The 23,331-nt window shown below is 36.9% G+C and overlaps 2 protein-coding genes across 3 annotated transcripts in view; one reads left to right on the top strand and one right to left on the bottom strand.

The window, feature by feature from the left end:
• Window positions 1-8,754, top strand: part of LOC124794671 (serine/threonine-protein kinase Genghis Khan) — a 367,558-nt gene extending 358,804 nt beyond the window's left edge. Inside the window, exon 33 of the mRNA XM_047258205.1 lies at window positions 7,462-8,754. Coding sequence (XP_047114161.1) covers window positions 7,462-7,578 — 117 coding nt within the window. The 3' untranslated portion in view covers window positions 7,579-8,754. The remainder of the gene's footprint in view (window positions 1-7,461) is intronic.
• An 11,703-nt stretch (window positions 8,755-20,457) lies between these two features.
• LOC124795476 overlaps window positions 20,458-23,331 on the bottom strand; it is a 63,408-nt gene continuing 60,534 nt past the window's right edge. For both annotated transcript variants that reach the window (XR_007016703.1, XM_047259513.1), the window contains one exon: window positions 20,458-20,747. Coding sequence is in view for 1 of the 2 variants with exons in the window: in XM_047259513.1 (XP_047115469.1) it covers window positions 20,507-20,747 (241 nt within the window). In the remaining variant the exon portion in view is untranslated. The remainder of the gene's footprint in view (window positions 20,748-23,331) is intronic.

Raw genomic sequence — 23,331 nt, 5'->3', positions numbered from 1 at the left:
CTCTTCTGTCTGTCTCTGTCTGCTATGTGCGCCAATAGATGTCGCTAGGTGACCAGCAGTCCACTGTCCGCTATGTGCTGTTTCCTGTGTTTCGCCAATAGATGTCGCTACGTGCCCAGCAGGCCACTGTCCGCTATGTGCTGTTTCCTTAGTTTCTCCAATAGATGTCGCTAGTTGTCCACCAGTGCAGCTGTCTTCTCCCGCGCTCGTCTCTTAGTGGATGTTGCTAACCTCTCTTGTAGGATTCCTATTCTCCATCTTATTTGCTTTTGCTTCATTTTTCAAAGATTCTAAACATTTTCTTATTTCACTCACCGCCTCTAGTAAGTCATTCTTCACTTCCTTCTTCATATATCCTCCTCCTCCTGCCACTTTTCCGATCATCACAAGAGCGTTCTCAATACGATACACTGTACTGTCTGCCATCTTACTATTTTAACTCTTCCCTTCACTTCTATTTTAGCTCATCTGGCTAAAGTCTTCAGCCATCCTAAATACAAAGCTTTATCAACTGATTTATGACTTTATTTTTTTCTGATGTTTCAGTGTACATTATCAGAGTCTAATTACAATTGAGGGTTTGTGTTGAGTGGACTGGGTGAGAGGAGAAAATCTGTGGAGGGCTAGGAGGGAAGTGTGGAGAAGGGTGGCTGACACCTGTGAACGAGAGGTAACAGCTGGATAGGATAGGAATTTGGCACCGATTAGCTCATTCTGGTTGCAGACAAGAGGAGTTGTACACAGCACACAGTGATGTGAAGGAGTGTTTTGGGAAAGGAGTGAGGAAATATAGTATAATAGTATGTTGCCACCACAGCTTCATTTTTGTATAGTATTCATTGTAATTTTGGTTTGTCTTTGTGGTAACAAAAATAAAGCAAAGTGTTTGTTTTATACCAATAGTAAGTTTTGTTTGTTCTGATCTATCCTGTCCTTAGTTGCTAGTTTAATAATGCAGTGGATTACAATACTCCATTGATATTCCAATTGAATAGTCTGTTCATTAGATACATTCTTTTTTTTTTTTAATTATGCTGTATTTTGCAAAAGAAGTGAGATCTAACATGCTAACATCAGATGATTATATGCATTACTCAAAACTTACCATTGTCTGTGCTTCATTGAATGTGACATGTGCAGAAAACAGACAGCTGAAAGGAAATACTTACAACATTTCCATACTTGAATGCAGTCTGAAATGTGGAAATAATTCACAACAAATTATTGTATCATATTGAAAATACAGTCTTCCTGTCCTTGTAGTCTTCGAATCGTGTGTCTGAAATTTAAGACTTTTCTCAATAATTTAGTGTCAGATTTGTCTTCAGCAATGTAAGACATACACTTCTAGACATATAAATTCTAGACTCAGAACAGGGAAAGTAGTAGTGGCTCCTATCAACTGACCACTGTCCACACGGTTGTCATCTCTTAGGATAATACAGTACCTTCCACACTGTGGTAGTTGCCTTATACCTTGTGTTCTATTGTGGGCAGTAGGTAATGTGATGGGTAAGCACAGACACTCTGTGACCAACTTTCCACCTTGTGTCACCTGCTGCTTCAGTCACCTGCTGTAGTTGTGTAGCCACTCACCTCTAAACTACCAAGCAACACTGTTCAGTACGTATTTTGTTCATTTGTTTTCTGTGGCTTGGTTACTTCAATTCCTGTACCTGATGTGGTTCACTTTTTTTCTCTCTTTTGATAACAGAAATAAATGACATACAGTATGTGGTATATAAATACAACCAAGATGGGTAAGAATCCTACAAGTACACCTCTTTTACACAAAGAGAATTGTTTTCATATCTAGTGATATAATTTTTTATGACATAAACAGATATTAACATACATTATTTTTGACAAAGACAGTTTTTTCTAAATCATAGATACCAAAAAATTATATCGCACCACTGATTTTTTTCCCTCCTCCACCTTTCATTACTCATGAAAAACGTATATAAAATACATATTTTATATGAAAAACACATTTTATTTTAAATGTATTGTATCTATTACACCACTACATGCACTGATATGTGTCACTTGGGTGAATATTTTAAACATAATGCTTACGTTGTAATGGAAAGTCCTGGATGACATACAAACACCGAAATGAGTAAAGATATCCACCTTCAATCTAGTACAGACATCAAGCAGTTGATAGATACAGAAAAAAAGAAGTTGAGGATTGTGCATTCTAGCTGAACCTTTGAAATCTGCTGTTAGAAATGCGTGTGCATACACATCTCCCCTCCTCTCCACCACACGCTCTGTCAAATTACACCAGTGTGACCAGGTATAAGAATAACATGAACATAACATTTTACTTGTATTATTTCTGTGCCTTATTACACCATAGTAATAATGCATAAATGTAACATAGTCATATTTTATATGATTCTTTTAGAAGAAAAGTTTCTTAGTAAGTTCCCAGATAATGCGGCAATCAGTACAACAGCGTAGCATTCCCCCACACCTGTCACCCCTACTGTTGCTGCAGCATAGCAGAAATATACTTTTACATGCAATGCCTGAGATACTGTCCAGCTTCAGAAATTCATTAAATTATTTTATCATCTTGTGCAGCCTAACACACTTCCCTTGGGCACAATCGAAGTTTCTTCGACACCACTTGATGACGCTCCATCCAAGATAACCTGCTGCATCCTACCTACAATAAATCCACAATCCAGCCACAAATTTTGCTTGCTACACCATATGCTCATATCTTTGACAATAAGTGGAGATATAGCACGGAGTCAAATGCTTTTCAGAAGTTAAAAAGTACTGCATTTACCTGACTGCCTCAATCCAAAACTTTCATTATGTCATTTGAGAAAAGTGTGAGTTGGATCTCGCATGATCAATGTTTTGATCAATACTGATTGGCATGGAGGAGATAATTTCATTTGAGGTACCCTCATTATGTTTGCGCTCAGAATATATTCTAAGATCCGACAACAAATTGATGTCAAGGATATTGGGTGGTAGTTTGGTGGATCACTTTTACTACCCTTCTAGTAAATGGGTTCGACCTTTGCTTTCGTCCATGTTGTTAGTACACAATATTAATAGTAACCTTATACAATATTAATAGTAACCTTTTTTTTTGCGGATGATTCAGTTACCTATAATTAAGTACTGTCCGAAAGAAGCTGCATAAATATTCAGTCAGATAGTGATAAGATTTCAAAGTGGCGCTGAGATTGGCAACTTGCTCAAAATGTTCAGAACTGTCTACATAAGAGATTGCGTACAAATCACTCGTGTGACCCATCCTAGAATATGCTTAAGTGAGTGGGACTCGTGCCAGATAGCACTAACAAGGGATATTGAATGTGTACAGAGAGGGGCAACACGTATAGTCACAGGTTTGGGAGGGTGTCACAGAGATACTGAAGGAACTGAACTGGCAGACTACTGAAGACAGGCATAAACTATCCGTAGAAAGTTTGTTAACAAAGTTTCAAGAACCAGGTTTAAATGATTACTCTAAGAATGTACTATAACCCCCTACGTATCGTTCACATAGGGACCATGAGGATAAGATTAGAATAATCACTGCAAGCACAGATGCAATCAGTCAGTCATTCTTCCCATGTTCCATACATGAACAGAACAGGAAGAAACCCTAATAACTGGTACAATGGGATGTATTCTCTTCCATGTACCTCATGGTGGTTTGCACGCGCACACACACACACACACACACACACACACACACACTTGGTAGACAGTTATCTGCTCTGTGATTTGCATGTGAAGTTATGGAAAGCATTATTTTTTCTTGTACTTAAATAAAAAGAAATGGAAACCTCTAAGATCTAGATAAGTAATACCAGGAATTATTGTATCTTTTCAACTATGTGTTGTCATGACCACAATAGATTAGGATAGTGTTTTTAGATCTAAGGCATAACAGAGTGTGTTGTTGTTGTTGTGGTCTTCAGTCCTGAGACTGGTTGGCAGCTCTCCATGCTGCTCTATCCTGTGCAAGCTTCTTCATCTCCCAGTACCTACTACAACCTACATCCTTCTGAATCTGCTTAGTGTATTCATCTCTTGGTCTCCCTCTACGATTTTTACCCTCCACCCTGCCCTCCAATACTAAATTGGTGATCCCTTGATGCCTCAGAACATGTCCTACCAACCGATCCCTTCTTCTAGTCAAGTTGTGCCACAAACTTCTCTTCTCCCCAATCCTATTCGATACTTCCTCATTAGTTATGTGATCTACCCCTCTAATCTTCAGCATTCTTCTGTAGCACCACATTTCGAAAGCTTCTATTTTCTTATTGTCCAAACTATTTATCGTCCATGTTTCACTTCCATACATGGCTACACTCCATACAAATACTTTCAGAAATGACTTCCTGACACTTAAATCAATACTGGATGTTAACAAATTTCTCTTCTTCAGAAACGCTTTCCTTGCCATTGCCAGTCTACATTTTATATCCTCTCTACTTCGACCATCATCAGTTATTTTGCTCCCCAAATAGCAAAACTCCTTTACTACTTTAAGTGTCTCATTTCCTAATCTAATTCCCTCAGCATCACCCGACTTATTGCGACTACATTCCATTATCCTTGTTTTGCTTTTGTTGATGTTCATCATATATCCTCCTTTCAAGACACTGTCCATTCCGTTCAACTGCTCTTCCAACTCCTTTGCTGTCTCCGACAGAATTACAATGTCATCGGCGAACCTCAAAGTTTTTATTGCTTTTCCATGGATTTTAACACCTACTCCGAATTTTTCTTTTGTTTGCTTTACTGCTTGCTCAATATACAGATTGAATAACATCGGGGAGAGGCTACAACCCTGTCTTACTCCCTTCCCAACCACTGCTTCCCTTTCATGTCCCTCGACTCTTATAACTGCCATCTGGTTTCTGTACAAATTGTAAATAGCCTTTCGCTCCCTGTATTTTACCCCTGCCACCTTCAGAATTTGAAAGAGAGTATTCCAGTCAACATTGTCAAAAGCTTTGTCTAAGTCTACAAATGCTAGAAACATAGGTTTGCCTTTCCTTAATCTTTCTTCTAAGATAAGTCGTAAGGTCAGTATTGCCTCACATTTTCCAGTATTTCTACAGAATCCAAACTGATCTTCCCCGAGGTCGGCTTCTACTAGTTTTGCCATTTTTCTGTAAAGAATTTGTGTTAGTATTTTGCAGCTGTGGCTTATTAAACTGATTGTTCGGTAATTTTCACATCTGTCAACACCTGCTTTCTTTGGGATTGGAATTATTATATTCTTCTTGAAGTCTGAGTGTATTTCGCCTGTTTCATACATCTTGCTCACCAGATGGTAGAGTTTTGTCAGGACTGGATCTCCCAAGGCCGTCAGTAGTTCCAATGGAATGTTGTCTACTCCGGGGGCCTTGTTTCAACTCAGGTCTTTCAGTGCTCTGTCAAACTCTTCACGCAGTATCGTATCTCCCATTTCATCTTCATCTACAGCCTCTTCCATTTCCATAATATTGTCCTCAAGTACATCGCCCTTGTATAGACCCTCTATATACTCCTTCCACCTTTCTGCTTTCCCTTCTTTGCTTAGAACTTGGTTTCCATGTGAGCTCTTGATGTTCATACAAGTGGTTCTCTTATCTCCAAAGATGTCTTTAATTTTCCTGTAGGCAGTATCTATCTTACCCCTAATGAGATAAGCCTCTACATCCTTACATTTGTCCTCTAGCCATCCCTGCTTAGCCATTTTGCACTTCCTGTCGATCTCATTTTTGAGACGTTTGTATTCCTTTTTGCCTGCTTCATTTACTGCATTTTTATATTTTCTCCTTTCATCAATTAAATCCAATATTTCTTCTGTTACCCAAGGATTTTTACTAGCCCTCGTCTTTTTACCTACTTGATCCTCAGCTGCCTTCACTACTTCATCCCTCAAAGCTACCCATTCTTCTTCTACTGTATTTCTTTCCCCCATTCCTGTCAATTGTTCCCTTATGCTCTCCCTGAAACTCTGTACAACCTGAGGTTTAGTCAGTTTATCCAGGTCCCATCTCCTTAAATTCCCACCTTTTTGCAGTTTCTTCAGTTTTAATCTACAGGTCATAACCAATAGATTGTGGTCAGAGTCCACATCTGCCCTTGGAAATGTCTTACAATTTAAAACCTGGTTCCTAAATCTCTGTCTTACCATTATATAATCTATCTGATACCTTTTTGTATCTCCAGGGTTCTTCCATGTATACAACCTTCTTTCATGATTCTTAAACCGAGTGTTAGCTATGATTAAGTTGTGCTCTGTGCAAAATTCTACCAGGCTGCTTCCTCTTTCATTTCTTAGCCCCAATCCATATTCACCTACTACGTTTCCTTCTCTCCCTTTTCCTACTACCGAATTCCAGTCACCCATGACTATTAAATTTTCTTCACCCTTCACTATCTGAATAATTTCTTTTATTTCATCATACAGAGTGTGTATTATTTTCTTTTCTGTTAATCCCTGTGTTGTGCTTGATCATTTGCTCTCCAATAAAAGGTAGTTCAGTTTATCAAACACCAGAAACAACTGAATAAGGAAGAGCATATTGCTATGATTGATTTTTGTATTATTGGTAGAACTATTAACTCTGATGCATGTTTTGTATGACAGCTGTTGTATAGCACATCCAAGTGTGTTTTAATAAGTTAAAGACTTTTTTGATGGAGATAACATTGTTATGAGGTATCTGTAAGTAAGTCATTCATATTATAAGTTTGCTTTGCGGCAGCTAACGGTAAACAGAGAAAGAGCTTAGTGTTTCAGTGAGTTTAAGATGCATTTTGATTTATGTTGCCAGAGTTTAGCTGCAGTCCTCAAAAAAATTGACAGCAGTTGGTAGAGAGGGGGTGGGGAATATCATAAAAGGTTAAATTTTTGAGCAACTGCCGTCACACCATCATCATTGTAACATCTTAACGAAGGAGAGTACATTTTGTTTTGTATGATCATTAATTATCATATGTAGTTCCTCCATTTTAAGTTAAAGACAAAACAGTAGAGCTGCCAGGAAAAGATGTGAAAATCTTCCTCACTGTAAAAATAAAAAAAATCTTATCACAATTTTAGGGAAACAAGTGTGAACATTTTGCTTCACTTCTAAGCTCTATGAATACTAGCACACACACACACACACACACACACACACATTCTGCTACCCACCCTGTCCGGTCCCCTGCTATAGACTGGGGCACACTGCAAGGCTTGAAATTACCGAAAATTTTGATTTTGCAGTATCATTTTTCATAATAATGCCCACACTAAATATCTTGAAACTGATGAATGTGATCACAAGGCATGGCTGAGAACTCTTCAGCATAGATATTTCCTTTTACAATTGTTGTGTGTGTGTGTGTGTGTGTGTGTGTGTGTGTGTGTGTGTGTGTGGACATTTTAAATGGCATTGATAAGCATCTTTTATTTATTTGTATTATCTTTTTATATTGTAGGATCAGACTGTAAGTGGTGGCAGTCCACGACATTCAATAGCTTCCAACAATAGCAGCAATCCAAGTACGCCACCAAGTCCTGGCCATGACCACGGGTCTTCGAGCTATGACAGCTAGTTTAATTTTTTGGACTGTACATAAACTGTTGGGAAACAATTTCGCATCAATGATATCTGATGCTATTAAGCTGTGTGTTATTTTCATTAACATTTTGGCAAAAAGGATAGGCATACAGATGGTATAATACAGAACGCATTTGTCAGTACTTGTGTAACGTAAGTAAAACATATTATTTTACATTTAGTCATTTACTTTTCCTTCATAATATCACTAATTTAATTTTGTTTGTTTTTCTCATTCCCAAGACTTTTTTGAGTAAGCATAAATACATATGTATATGTGCAACAGTATGGCCTTTATTTTTCATCAATGTGTGTTAGGTCTTTTGCTAATTTTTAGGTGAAAGAAGTTCATAAATTTGAAAATCTGGTATGTAATCATTAATTTTCTTTCATTTTGCGTTATATGCAGTTGTTATTTACACCCTGGAGGTAAAGAACAGTTTTGTATAGAGGATGATAATCATTGTAAGTTAAATTTGTTGCATCTCTCAGTATTTTTAAATTTTTCTATTATTCCATGTATCTTTTCTTTGTGATGTTGCAAATTCTGGTACTTACATTAAAATCAGAATATTTTGTACATAAGTTACTTATGTTGAAATGGGTCGAGTCTTGAAGAGTCATGCGGAAATCTGCAAAGTCAAATTTTATTTCAAGTTTAGTTTACTGGTATATAATGTAGTACAATTTTAATGGAAAATTTCCATTGTAAAAATTTGGAACAAAGTTGCCAAGCACATTTTGTTTCCTTTGTGGTTTTGTTTATATATGTAAGTGTTTGCATTCTGTATTGAGATATGAGGGACTTCCAAATACAATTTGTGATTATTTTTAGTGAGACTACAAAAATTGACTTTACATATGTGGAAAATGTATATTATATTTATTAACATTGTCGGTAGTAAAGGACTAGGTGGCCCTACCTCATTTGGTACATAGCTGTGGTAGGAGGATTGTGCGTGTATGTGTGTGCGTGTGTCTTCGGAATGAATTAGTGATGTTAAGAGTGCACTAAAATGAGTGGAGTATGGGCCCTTTTGTAAAATAGCATTTCATTACAGCTGTGTATATGTTTTCTGTTCATTTTTTAAGAATATGATTATAGTTTTATTTTATCAGGGAATGCTAACAATAATGGTGAAATAATCCAATGCCTAACTGTACAAATTTTTAAGCAGTATGTTTTGTAATTCAGTCATATTCTGCAACTTCAAATTTTATATTTAAATATATTTATTATCATTGTGTAATCCTTCTGAAACAATTCTCATTGATTTAAATAATCCAAATATTTATATTACATTAGATATTTTCATTTGTGTACAGGAAATGTGCTGCAAGGTTCCTTAAAATTATTGTACAGCTAAAAACTGACTGAAGGGGAGTATATACTGCAGCAAAAATAATTGATTACTTATTGTATTGGTGCTGAACTTTTACACAAGTAGATTGTCCTGCGCTGTAAAGTGTGCTACAATAATGAAATGCTTAGATATTGTTTTTTTCACAATCTTATGTAAAGTTTAAGGGATAAGTGGAAATTCATCAGAATGCTAATTTACTTCTTTGCTACTCAATTGCATTGTCTGAAACTGTTTAAAAATTCAGTACCATTGATCATGGTGTGTTGGATGATAAGTGCCTATAGATAGATAGTATCTTTTTTTTATCTTTCCCATGAGCTCACATCTCTCTCTCTCTCTCTCTCTCTCTCTCTCTCTCTCTCTCTTTTCTCTCTCCAGTTTTTGTTTCCACAACAAATTTAAGCAGAGTTCATGCCATGAAGCTGTTAAATATTAAATCATTGTCTCATTTTTATGTGAGCTATAAGTAAATGTCTTATTTTCCAAGATGTGTTGAACTATGAATGTATCATGTTTGTGGACTAGTTGTTCATTGTGCATTAGTAATTTATTTTATTTAGAACTTCACATGATTTATGTATCAGATTTGGGACAGCGCTTACAGAAAAAAAGGGCACAATTCGTTTCTGTAGTAAAAATCTAACTCACACCCTTTAAGTTTTGACAGAGGGGCTTTGTTGCAGGATCACAGTACACACTAGGTGCTGCACTAATGTCTGGGATATTCTGAGTTTTAAGTCATAATTTTTTTTAAATATCAGGGCATTTTGTATCAGTAATATAAAGATTATCATTGTACTTCTGTGCCCGTATAAATCTTCATGTGAGGTGGAAGCATTTTTCTTTCTTTCATTGCCTGTGAGATATGTTGAAATTTATAATAAATTTAGAAGTTTAAATGACATGACTCATTTAATGAATAGAAACGTAAAAAATTTACAGTTTCAACAATATGCTCAGGATTGAAAGCAGTGGTTAGTAGTTGAGAAAGTAATATCTGTGATAAAGTTTATTCTAGATAGAGTACCCACTGTCTGAATAGAATTTATGATATAATTTTTTATCTTCCATGAGAATAATCTACACAGTTGTGTGACTGGCCATTGCATTATTCTCAGTGTATTAGTTAAAATTCTCCCTGTAACACACTTCAGTTACTGTGATCACTGTATTTTCATTTTTGAGTATATCTGCCTTTGAAAGAATTTTAATGTTGCTTGGTGTTCTAACACTTCCATTTTAATAGTTCATGTCATAATACTTACATGTATAAGCTATAACCTGCTTATTTTCCTTTTATTGTCTTCTTTATCTAATTTTTTTAATGCTGCTTGTATGATTTTTATGTCTGAATCTCTCCCATTATTCAACAGTAAATGTTTTTCAGTCAGATTTAGGACTGCTTAAAAATGCAATCACCAGTAAAATTTAAATGATGTTAGAGTTATTCTTAGTACCAGCTTCTGGCTAGTTCATTTTTAATGAACAAAACAAATCAGTAAGTTTCTCTGACTTTCATTTCACTCATAGCATTCAATTTTGTGACCATTTATAACAATAAATTAAATTTTGGTTACCAGGCTATCCAGTAAAATAGCTGTGAATGTGAACTACACATCCATTTGGCATGTGTCACCAAAGAGTAGTTGGTGGTGTCTTTCAGAACTTGTATGAAAACATTTTGTTTTCAATGAAACATAGCTTGTCTTTTCGTAAATTTGGCTACAGTGGTGATACCAAGATGGAATTAAAAAGAAAGCATAACCATCTGTAGTGTCTGTTTGAAAGAGTAAATATTTTTCAGATTGATATATTGCACTATTTGTCAAGACCTCACAGAGCATGACATTGACTTATGAGGCACTCCACAGCAATAAATATCATAATTACAGTTCCAGTATTAAATCTGTTGTAGTATTTTTATTGTTAAATGAACAGACTAAATATGCTGACCATTGTAGAGAGAATCTTTGGTGCTCGTATGTATTTCACACAATGGTTGTCATAATATAGACAAAAGTATGCCTTATTAGTGCTTAAAAAAGAGAATGACGTACTAACATATCAAACAGTGGACTGCCACCACATCTCCAAAAAAGAAAACCCCTCACGCATTTGCAGTATCACTTAAGGATATGAATTGTGTCAGTCAAGATGAACATCTTTTACTTTTTGTCATGCATGAAGCTGTTTCACTTTTCTTGGACACATCAGTATCTCAAATATAATTTTATTCTTGTGATTATGTTGGTTTAGAGTAAACATGAATTGATGGCACCCATTCATTTGTATGCATTGCTGAATTTTTTGATGAAGTACTTAGATCATTTTTTACTTTTGCCTTTCTCCTTTTCATGTACTTTTAGTAAATAGAACCCACCTTGTAACAACATTTTAGGACTATATTTTTATAATATTAATTGAAGCTTTCTTGGTATTTTCATGTAGAATCATGGCGTAGAAATTCAAAGTCAAATATCAAGAACTGCTGCTTTTTACGGATTTATTTATGTAAGCAGATGATTTGTATTGAAACTTCAACCACTGACAGTTTCAATACCACATGGACAGATTTGATGTCTGAATGGATAAGACCAAATTATTTAGATTGTTTTTGGCATATTATTTTAACTCATAAAATCATTTGTTATTGAAAGCTTAGTATCTTTGCCAGAAGCAATAATCCTAAATTAATTCAGTGGAGTGTAAATCAAATTTTTTTCAGTTATGAAATCTCCTCTACGAAACAACAGCTGTTTTCGAAACCTTTCACTGCCCAGTTATTGGCAGCCTGCTGTATGTTTGAGCCCTAGTCATGTAGCGGGAGCATTTTCCTGAATTCATGTTTCCCACTCCTGTATGTTTACCTCCAGAGTACAATAAGTTTACTTAATACTCTGTTCCTCAAAGTTCATTACATATTTGCTGCACTTTTTCTCTGAATCTTTTTTATGTTTGTGACTCAATATCACTACATACAGTATGTGTATGAATCAAATTTATGTAGTGTCACCAAGAACGAAAAAATTCCAACTGGTACATTGTGATGAAACCTGTCGAACAATTGTCTTAAGAGCCTCAAATGGAATTTTGTAATGGACATTGTATTTACCATTTCATTATTTTCCATACGTGACAAAATCCATGTTGAGCATAGCCATGGCATAAAGAAAAAAAATTGTGTCAATGCAAAAAGCACATTCCACTCTTTGGTGTATAGCTGCACTCTATTCAGTAAGAATGCGGGATGGATACCATTTCCAACCACCATGAGAGTGCATTTCCAATTACCTTGAGAGTAGATGGAAAACATAGAACGTTATATAATTGTAACATTAAAAATTCATCCTCCAGTCTTATTAATACAACTAGAGAATTAGATAAATTTCTGGCACAAATAAGTGAATGTTAGGTGTGAGAAAATTACCTAACCTAAACTAGTGAATAAATCATCAAAAAGGTTCTGATGTTTGGAGCTCTAAGTAACATTAGATGTGGCATCATGGACCAACTTATAAACATAAATTAAAGGAGTTTTTGTATGTATGAAGACAACATGGTTGTATTTACTAAAATTCAATGAGGCTGAAATAATATGATAAAAACTAAAAGATACAAAAGGGTGTATCATAAAGTCAGCCATTCATGTAGTACCTGCCCTCTCCTGGAAAGAAATATTAAAAAGTCAGAAATAAAGGGGATAGACATGACTTCACTAGTCTGGTTATTGGAGTCCTTCCTCCTTTTTGGCTTCATTCATAAGTTACATATGTTATAACTCCAATCTCTCCTCTCTGTCTGAACTTTCCACTAAGAAAAACATGCCTAGGTTCTGAAAGCTTTGTATTGTCCAGCAGCTTTTCAAATATTGATATCCCCCTCACTACTTGGAGAATATTCTTTGTTAAACCTATATCCATTTGCTGATACAGGAAATGAAATGAGGTACATGTTGAAGATATTTTGGATATATTATTTAAGGTGTGCACCAAAAGTGAGTGATTCAGGCAATCAGAATAATAAGACTGACACATTACACAGTGTAATTTATAAAACAAAAGCAATTATTAATACCCAGGAGGGAAGTGAGAGGAACAAATGAGTAGAAGGAAATGAGGAATAGTTACAGAAACAGGTAAAAACACAGGGGTAGCAGGTAGAAGGGAAGAAATTAAGCCTTAGATATGTACTGGTACGTAGTGAACACTATAAACTAGTAGTGGGACAATCATGTCAATGGTTATGTAATTGTGTGTTTAGGGAGGGGGAGGAGGGACAGATGTACACATAAATACATGTTGTTTGCCACTTCTTTTGTCTCAGTTGAATTATTCTGAGACAAATTCATAAATCGTAAATGTTATTTATAAAGTCTTTTTAACAACAAGAGTTTTGTATTGTTGCATTTCCCTGTAAACATCAAGTTTTTAATCCCTTCTTATGTTATATGTGCTATTCTTATTTCAGCTATGTTTTATGTGAAAAAACTAATTATGTACATCTTTATGATTCCACTAGATTTTTCTTCTTATTGATTAAGCTGTGTTCTTCAGCGAGTAGCTTCATGCCAATGTACTTTGTTGCCAATGTGAGTGAGGAATAGTCATTGACAGACATTATTTAGTCACTTTTATTACGGTAAGATCCACCATATATCCCTTCATGAAATGTGTGTTAAGTCCTGTGTTGTGGAAAGGGTAGGTTGCTAATCACCTAGTAGAAGAGGCAGTGAGTCACAGACAAGCACAGCAGAAAGATTGCTAAACAGTTAAGCTTTCAGGTAAAAGAAGTCTTCTTCCTGATATAGAAAAACACACACACACCACACATATATGGCCACCCAGAGTGGTGGCCCTGTGTGTCTGAGTTGTGCTTGTGTGAATATGTGTTTTCTGTTTTGGAAGGACCATTTTATTGTCCAAAAGCTTCCATGTTTAGCAGTGTTTTTTGTTGTGCCTCCCTGTGAATCAGTGCCTCGTCTATGTAGTGAGTAGCAGTCTATCCATCTCATATAGCTGCTATCCAATCCTGGACTTTCCACTGTTTGATTAGGTTGTATATTGGATTCACTTTAAACAAGAACAGTATTAAAAATATTTCCAAAATGTGAAGAGTAAAAAGTAACTCAGATTGAAGTAGATGAGAATATTCTACTCCTACTCCTTTTGTAAACTTTTTTACTCATGGAGGTAATTACATCATTACAGAGTAACTGCTGCCACTGAGTCTTGTAAAATGTAAAACTCCCTCACAGATCTTCACTAATCAATGTATTTGCCAGATAGTGCGCCAATTGGAGTAGTACTTAAATGTATGACACTACCTCCTACTTGTAAAATCCAAACTATTACACCTAGAATTGTTATGGTAGTTAAAATGCCCTGAGCTATTATTTTGTGTTACCTTAGACACTCTTGAAAATCGGAAGGTTTTTCTTACATCTACAGATCTTGAAAAGAGATCAAACATCAAAGACACAACACCTTCCTTGAATGTATTCTCTGCTGATAGGAATGAAGGTGGATCCACAAAGCCATAGCATAATAGCGTGGAATGTTTCAGTGTGTTTGACAGACTCTTATCACTGCTCACCAAAAAGTATAAGCAAATAATTTCTTTTGAACATGTCCCTGGTATTTGTTAGTTCTGTGGCAAAGTGGCTTTTTTAACAAAATTTACCCAATTAATACATGATGGGCTGTTAAATCATTATTACAAAAATGTTCCATGAACCCAAAAAAATGTTGGTGGTTTATAATCAATAATTTTAAAAATTACTGCATCTTGTCTTTTATTGATACAGCTTTGATGAAAAATGAGCTGCAAAGAGTAAACTAGAGAACAAAATTTACTTAAAAACCTTTAGGTTCATTTTGCTTCCTGGCAGTTTAATTTCTCTGCTACTCCATATAATTTGTAAACCGAGCTTTTGAAATCTCTGTTATGTCATTTGGTAAGAGTGCAGTATTTTTCCAACATTCTTTTGTTGTCATAGAGAAAGGTTTTTAACTCAGCTGTAGTTTCCATTTTGATGCAGTATAAACTGGGAGACTGTCCATTGTTTTGTTAGTTGCTCATGTATGTGTGGGTTAGTAAAATGCATATTCATTTTGAACAGAAAATACTGGCTGTAAACACAGAGAGAAATGTCACTGCGAAGATGCAGTCGCATGCAGTTGTTGGTTTTCATTCCAGTACTGGTTGAATTTCTTGCAAGTAAAGTTAATACAGTTGAAAAGCCACTGAAATTATATCTTCTCTAAGAAGAAAGTTTGCCCTAATCTCTTATATTCCTAAAACTGATGTTGGAGAGTTGGTGGTGCATGTGTTTCAGGATGGCACTGGAGAGGTTGTACATGTTTTAGATATGTGAAAATGCACACCAGTTTAATGCCAAATTTGAAATCCGAAGAGCTACAGTATTCATTTTTGTAGTTTATTACCCACCACCATACATAACAAAAAATATTTTATACTGTAGCTTATCAGAGTGCTCCATTGATCATTGAATCAGTAATTGTGCACACAAGAAGTCTAAATAAGCAAAAATCAGTCTGGTGTTGCAGAACTAGTTTCAAAGTATATAACTTAGATTTTCTGTTCTAAAAGAACTGAGGACACTAAAAGAGTGACAGACATTAATCAGCTCAAAAACTTTCACTTACTTGTATTTACTCTCTCAGTATGTGTTATGCAAGACTAATAGTTTCTAAACATAGTGGTAGTGTATAAAAAAATTTGAAGAAGTGGACAGTCACTTCAGAAATCTGGTAACCTAAAGTAATATTGTCCATTCTACCACAGAACCCATTACTACAGAGATACAGTGATCAAACTGTTTTGTTATGAGACTATACTGTACATTGTTTGAATGGTAAGTTTGGAGAGTATTATTCTTACTAATTTGCACTTGTTCATGAGATTCATCAGAAAGAATGCAAAAGAAAAATGCTACCACTCTTATAGAATGGTTTAATTCATATCGAACATCGCAAATTTTGGAACTGCTTGAAACCAGTAGCTGTCTAAAAATTAACCTAATGTGCAAAATGCTTGAGAAATTATTTTTAGTGTGCCAGAGGATAATGTATGGTAGATTGGTTGCTGCTATAACTGTAAAATCTGTTCAGAGTGCAGTTTTATTTGTTATTGGCATTAACTGACTGCTAAATAGAGAGATATAAAACTACTGAATAAGAAAATCCTTTGTGTTGTAACTGTCGTATATTTTGAGTATAGACTTTTTATATGTATATTGTGTTGTTAATGTTAAACAATTATTTATTTGTATATTATTCATATTTAAGCTTCTTATTTATGTTGTTGTTATTTTGTGTGTTTCTGTGTGCATGTGTGTGGTTTTTTAGTAATAAATTTAGTTAAATAATGACAGTGTGATCACTTGACATACTTAACATTTGTAATTTCTTTTATTCTGCTTACAGTGTTTGGAAATGCTCAGTATTTTTATTTATCGTGTACTGAACATTATTAATGCCTTATTGCCAAGATCTGAAAGAATCTGCTATGTTTAAATAGGATTTAATATAGTAATCATTGACTGAAATAACTTTTTTACTGCAACATTGCTTTTATTTTTCATTAACGGAATGTAAATAAATTTCAGTCTTATATGGCATCAACTAATCTTCCATACATGAAGATGCTGACTTCTTGTAAGTCTGGTTTAAAGTATTTAATTGTTGGTACAAATTTAATGCAATCCCAAATATCATTTTTGAATTGTCATTTGTATCATTTTGACATAAAGTTGTTACATTTATTTGCTTTGGTTTTATTTGAATTTCCTGAACCTCTCCAGGGCACTGTTTATTGAATGTACCTCTATTACACAATAACAAAAAAATCAGAATATTTCATATGTGCTGTACTGTTGTTTAACATGAATCTTATTTTCATCCATTAATTGTCCTGATTGCAGCATGGTAGTCCACTATGCAGTTATCATTGTAACAAAAATTTTTGGTATTGTATCCCCAATGGATAGCCTGTCTGGTTATCTGCTACCTTTGTAGAATGTATTACTGACCACACCGGTGTGTTTTCCTCACCATCAGTGAACATATAGTTCATCCTCCTAGTCATCCATTATTCTATCTGCATCTCTGTTCACATATTGCTATTTTAATATGTCTGGGAGATAAGATACTGTGTGAAGAGTTTGACAGAGCACTGAAAGACCTGAGTCGAAACAAGGCTCCGGGAGTAGACAACATTCCATTAGAACTACTGATGGCCTTGCGAGAGCCAGTCATGACAAAACTCTACCATCTGGTGAGCAAGATGTATGAGACAGGCGAAATACCCACAGACTTCAAGAAGAATATAATAATTCCAATCCCAAAGAAAGCAGGTGTTGACAGATGTGAAAATTACCGAACTATGAGTTTAATAGGTCACAGCTGCAAAATACTAACGCGAATTCTTTACAGACGAATGGAAAAACTGGTAGAAGCGGACCTCGGGGAACATCAGTTTGGATTCCATAGAAATGTCGGAACACGTGAGGCAATACTAACCTTACGACTTATCTTAGAAGAAAGATTAAGAAAAGGCAAACCTACGTTTCTAGCATTTGTAGACTTAGAGAAAGCTTTTGACAATCTTGACTGGAATACTCTCTTTCAAATTCTGAAGGTGGCAGGGGTAAAATACAGGGAGCGAAAGGCTATTTACAATTTGTACAGAAACCAGATGGCAGTTATAAGAGTCGAGGGACATGAAAGGGAAGCAGTGGTTGGGAAGGGAGTAAGACAGGGTTGTAGCCTCTCCCCGATGTTGTTCAATCTGTATATTGAGCAAGCAGTAAAGGAAACAAAAGAAAAATTCGGAGTAGGTATTAAAATTCATGGAGAAGAAGTAAAAACTTTGAGGTTCGCCGATGACATTGTAATTCAGCCAGAGACAGCAAGGGACTTGGAAGAGCAGTTGAACGGAATGGACAGTGTCTTGAAAGGAGGATATAAGATGAACATCAACAAAAGCAAAACGAGGATAATGGAATATAGTCAAATTAAATCGGGTGATGCTGAGGGGATTAGATTAGGAAATGAGACACTTAAAGTAGTAAAGGAGTTTTGCTATTTAGGGAGTAAAATAACTGATGATGGTCGAAGTAGAGAGGATATGAAATGTAGACTGGCAATGGCAAGGAAATCGTTTCTGAAGAAGAGAAATTTGTTAACATCGAGTATAGATTTAAGTGTCAGGAAGTCGTTTCTGAAAGTATTTGTATGGAGTGTAGCCATGTATGGAAGTGAAACATGGACAATAACCAGTTTGGACAAGAAGAGAATAGAAGCTTTCGAAATGTGGTGCTACAGAAGAATGCTGAAGATAAGGTGGGTAGATCACGTAACTAATGAGGAAGTATTGAATAGGATTGGGGAGAAGAGAAGTTTGTGGCACAACTTGACTAGAAGAAGGGATCGGTTGGGAGGACATGTTCTGAGGCATCAAGGGATCACAAATTTAGCATTGGAGGGCAGCGTGGAGGGTAAAAATCGTAGAGGGAGACCAAGAGATGAATACACTAAGCAGATTCAGAAGGATGTAGGTTGCAGTAGGTACTGGGAGATGAAGAAGCTTGCACAGGATAGAGTAGCATGGAGAGCTGCATCAAACCAGTCTCAGGACTGAAGACCACAACAACAACAACAACAACAACAACATGTCTGTTCTGAGTTTTACGTAAGTTGCTTCTGTCACTCAAATGAAGATGATGATATCAACAACAGGTAAGAAAGTATTGTCATGTCTCAAATAAACTGTATAAAATTACAATTTTGTGAACAAATCAATGATTTTAAAAGGCTTAAAAACACGGAGATATACATATTAATTAGTTTTTGAGCAGGGTGGAAACTGTCATACTCTTTGATTATTGTTTATGTTTATTTTAAAATGGCTCTGAGCAGTATGGGACTTAACTTCTAAGGGCATCAGTCCCCTAGAACTTAGAACTACTTAAACCTAACTAACCTAAGGACATCACACACATCTATGCCAGAGGCAGGATTCGAACCTGCGACCGTAGCGGTCGCGCCGTTCCAGACTGCAGCGCCTAGAACCGCTCGGCCACCTTGGCCGGCCTATGTTTATTTTATTCAATTATAAAAAGTAGAGTACCAAATTTGTTTTTTAAGACAACAGGCTCAAATGATTCAGGCAAGGTAACTTTGGGATTATGTATGCTGAATGTACATAGTTAACTTTCTAATTGTTATCTGTTTCTTCTCAAAAATAACAAGTGATATGGTGGACTATCGAAATGGCTCACATGTAGAATTCAAATCTTCATTCAATCAACCAGACGTTGGTTTTCTGTGGTTTCCTTAAATCACTTGGGATGAATATCATAATAGTTCCTTTGATTCTAACCGATCAGTTTCTTTTGTCATTCTTTTCTGTCTAATTTTGTGCTCTTTCTTAAATGACCTCTTTGCGAAAAGAAAATTTTATGTTTTATTAATAAATGTGTTGGAAACTGAAATTCTGACATAAATGTTGCTTCCAAATGAGGAAAGACAGTAGAGATACAACTCTGATACTGCAAAGCTGCAGCACCATAGGCAACTGCATTTTCTGAAATACCATTTCTCATTTATTGGAGAGTGTTGATCTGTTTTCATTTGAATCATACAGAGTAGGAGTGAGACTGTTGTGCTGTGCTGAGGCTGTGAAATGAATGTAATAGTTATAAACAGAACATCGTAAATCCCATGAGTAGTCACTGTGCAGGTTTTAGCTCAGCATGATTGTATTACATTTGGGGTATCTACTGGATGAATAAGATGAGAAAGGGTGGAAATAAAGACCGGTCACTAACTTAGACCGATGAGATAGGTGGAAGAATTCTGCCATGACATTGTTTAAGGAGCCTCTACTTGCCTGAAGTGAATTAAGGAAGCCACAAAGAATGTAGATCAGGATGGCCATACATCATTTTCGACCACGCTATTTCCATATAGTTTACTGCTGCATCATTGGTTTGTTCTAATTCCTGAGAATTTTTGGTGCACCAAACCCAGTATCCCAACTTTCCATTTTTTATTTAGCTTTGTCACTAATAATTTTATCATTGACTAGATGCTAAACTTTAATCTGCCTTCCATTTTTTTTTCTCATATAGGGTTGTCTTTTTGTGGATGAGTGATGAATCAGTGTAAGAAATAGATTGAAACACAAGTTCAGAAAATACCCCACACCTCTGCAGTAACACCCTCCAGGGGATATTATGATAAGATTTGGGGTCAAAGCCAGGACATTGACGAACACCACAGTAACCAAAAACTCTACATCACTACCTCTTTGCTGCATGTTAGCCGGGTTTTGGCATGATAGAATGTCTTTGACCTATTTGAAGGAGTATAAAATCCATGGAGTGATATTGATTCTCAAGTACAAAACCGTAAATGCTCATCTTTTATAAGGGCAGAAATACAAGGAAACACACGGCAATAAAAGATACAAATTTATTGAGTCATGGAGCGATCTCAACAAGAATACAATGCAGGCAATGTACACATATTGAATACGTTAACAACTGACGTACTGGAGCCTTGTGCATGTTCTTATAAAAGTGCTATTCCAATCAGGTGTAGGTGAGCACCATCGAAATGCGCTGGCCCAGATTGGTGTGCCGGGCACAGATGTCGATGAAACCAACACTGCTGGGAGATGCATGTGCGGCTGCAAGAGGTTGAGCAGCATCCAGAGTTGATGGCTGGGCAGGAGCTCGATAGGATTCTTGGCCCCAATCGTAGTCACTCTGCAAGAGCTTAAAAAGAAATGTGAGTGAGCGCCTCCTCAGTTGGGAATCTCCTATATATTTGAGCATTTGCATCATAAATGTTTGAGCAAGGCATTTGTCCCTGCTGTTCAACTGCAAATGGATGGGTTGCACTGTGGAGTGGTGGATGTTATTGTGTGTTCAAAAGTCCTTGAAGATTGCGCCATTAACGAACCACCATTGCCCAAATCAGGGTGCAGGGAAAGCCTAGCTATGGAGAATTTCTTTGATAGGGCCCTGACGCCCACCACTTGTGGCAGTTTTCCATTCATTCTGCACAAAACAAGAGGGGCAGGTAGGGTGTGGTGTGGTGTACACTGTTCCTGCTGCTGATTTGTTTATCCATGTTGACCCTGTTGGCTTGTTTGTACCTTGGCTACCTCATCTGCCCCCAGTGTTCTAGGCTCCAAGCACCAGGCCTGCACACTGTCAGCAATGAAGACATCAACCCAAGCCTCTAATTGGTGTCCTGCAGTACGGCAGACATCAAATGACTATGAAATATTCAAAACCTCTTCCCAAGTAGGGTCCTCAGGATGAAGGGCACTTCAACACACCTCCGTATCTGGAGCTGAATGAATGATCACGTCTGTGACAATGGGGTCTGTATAAGACTCCTGAGACTTAACCATGACATACCAACTTTTAATGACTAAAACTGAAGTTCGCACACCCAAGTGCGACACGATTGCTATGGCTATTTACAACATTGGTAAAATTCGACATGTGCAATGATCACATGTGTATGCTTGTGCAGATAGCAGACAACACCTTTCGTCAAAAGAAGTTCCTGCACAGGAGAAAACTGGCACTGGAAGTGATACAAACCAATGGGTACCCACGAAAAGAAAAAACTTTACATTCCTTGTCAACCACTCGGAATGTCATGAATGTTGCTGAAGCTGCCTCTCATAAGCATCCCCGTCTTTTATAGATTCATCATAAGGTGGGAACAGCACCAGGTGAACAACCAGCAGCTGAGCCAGGCTTAATCTAGCCAACAATCATGAAATCATGAAATGGCCATATGGGCCTGCTTCTGTTGCAGAAGAGACTTAAGTAAAGCCTCTGTGGAAGAGCTGAACAGCAGAAAAATTACAGAATCCAAAATTCATTAAAATTCGACCCTCCCTCATTGCCACTAGTGTTGTAACTACACTATGTGATCAAAAGTATCCGGACATCTGGCTGAAAATAACTTAAAAGTTTGTGGCACCCTCCATCAGTATTGCTGGATTCAATATGGTGTTGGTCCACCCTTAGCCTTGATGACGGCTTCCACTCTCACAGTCATTCATTCAATCAGGTGCTGGAAGTTTCTTGGGGAATAGCAACCCATCCTTCATGGAGTGCTGCACTGAGGAGCGGTATCGATGTCGGTCTGTGAGGCCTAACACGAAGTTAGCATTCCAAAACATCCCAAAGGTGTTCTGTAGGATTCAGGTCAGGACTCTGTGCAAGCCAGTCCATTACAGGGATGTCATTGTCGTGTAACCATTCTGCCACAGGCCGTGCATAATGAACATGTGCTTGATCATGTTGAAAGATGCATTCGCCATCCACAAATTGCTCTTCAACAGTGGGAAGCAAGAAGGTGCTTAAAATATCAGTGTAGGCCTGTGCTGTGATAGTGCCAAGCAAAACAACAAGGGGTTCAAGCCCACTCCATGAATAACACAACCACACCATAACACCACTTACTCCAAATTTTACTGCACACACTGGCAGATGACGTTCACCGGGCATTCGCCATCACATTGCCACATTGTGTACCGTGATTCGTCACTCCACATAACATTTTTCCACTGTTCAATCATCCAATGTTTACGCTCCTTACACCAAGCGAGATGCTGTGTGGCATTTACCGGTGTGATGTGTGGCTTATGAGCAGCCGCTTGACTGTGAAATCCAAGTTTTTTCACCTCCCGCCTAACTGTCATAGTAATTGCAGTGGGTCCTGATGCATTTTGGAATGCCTATGTAATAGTCTGGATAGATGTCTGCCTATTACACATTACAACCCTCTTCAACTGTTGGCAGTCTCTGTCAGTCAGTAGACGAGGTCGGCCTGTATGCTTTTGTGCTGTACATGTCCCTTCACGTTTCCAATTCACTATAACATCTGAAACAATGAACCTAGGGATGTTTAGCAGTGTGGAAATCTCGCGTACAGGCGTATGACACAAGTGACACCCAATCATCTGACCACGTTTGAAGTCCTTGAGTTCCGCGGAGTGCCTCATGCTTCTCTCTCACAATGTCTAATGACTACTGAGGTCGCCGATATGGAATACCTGGCAGTAGGCGGCAGCACAATGCACCTAATATGAAAAATGTATGTTTTTGGGGGTGTCAGATACTTTTGATCACATAGAGGAGGACAACACACACACAGCTGCAAAGGAGACACACATTTATAGGATCATGGAGTGATATCACCAAGAATACAATGCAAGTAGTGAGGGTCATGGAATGACATTAAGAAAAACACAATGCAAGCAGTGTACAAGTATCAAATACTTCAACAACTGAGTGCTGGAAGCCTTGTACATGTCCTTATAAAGATGCTGCC

This window comes from Schistocerca piceifrons, chromosome 4 (assembly GCF_021461385.2).
Source record: "Schistocerca piceifrons isolate TAMUIC-IGC-003096 chromosome 4, iqSchPice1.1, whole genome shotgun sequence".
Taxonomy (NCBI): domain Eukaryota; kingdom Metazoa; phylum Arthropoda; class Insecta; order Orthoptera; family Acrididae; genus Schistocerca; species Schistocerca piceifrons.
Note: the sequence above shows the minus strand (reverse complement) of the source record. Positions and strands in the feature narration are given on the sequence as shown.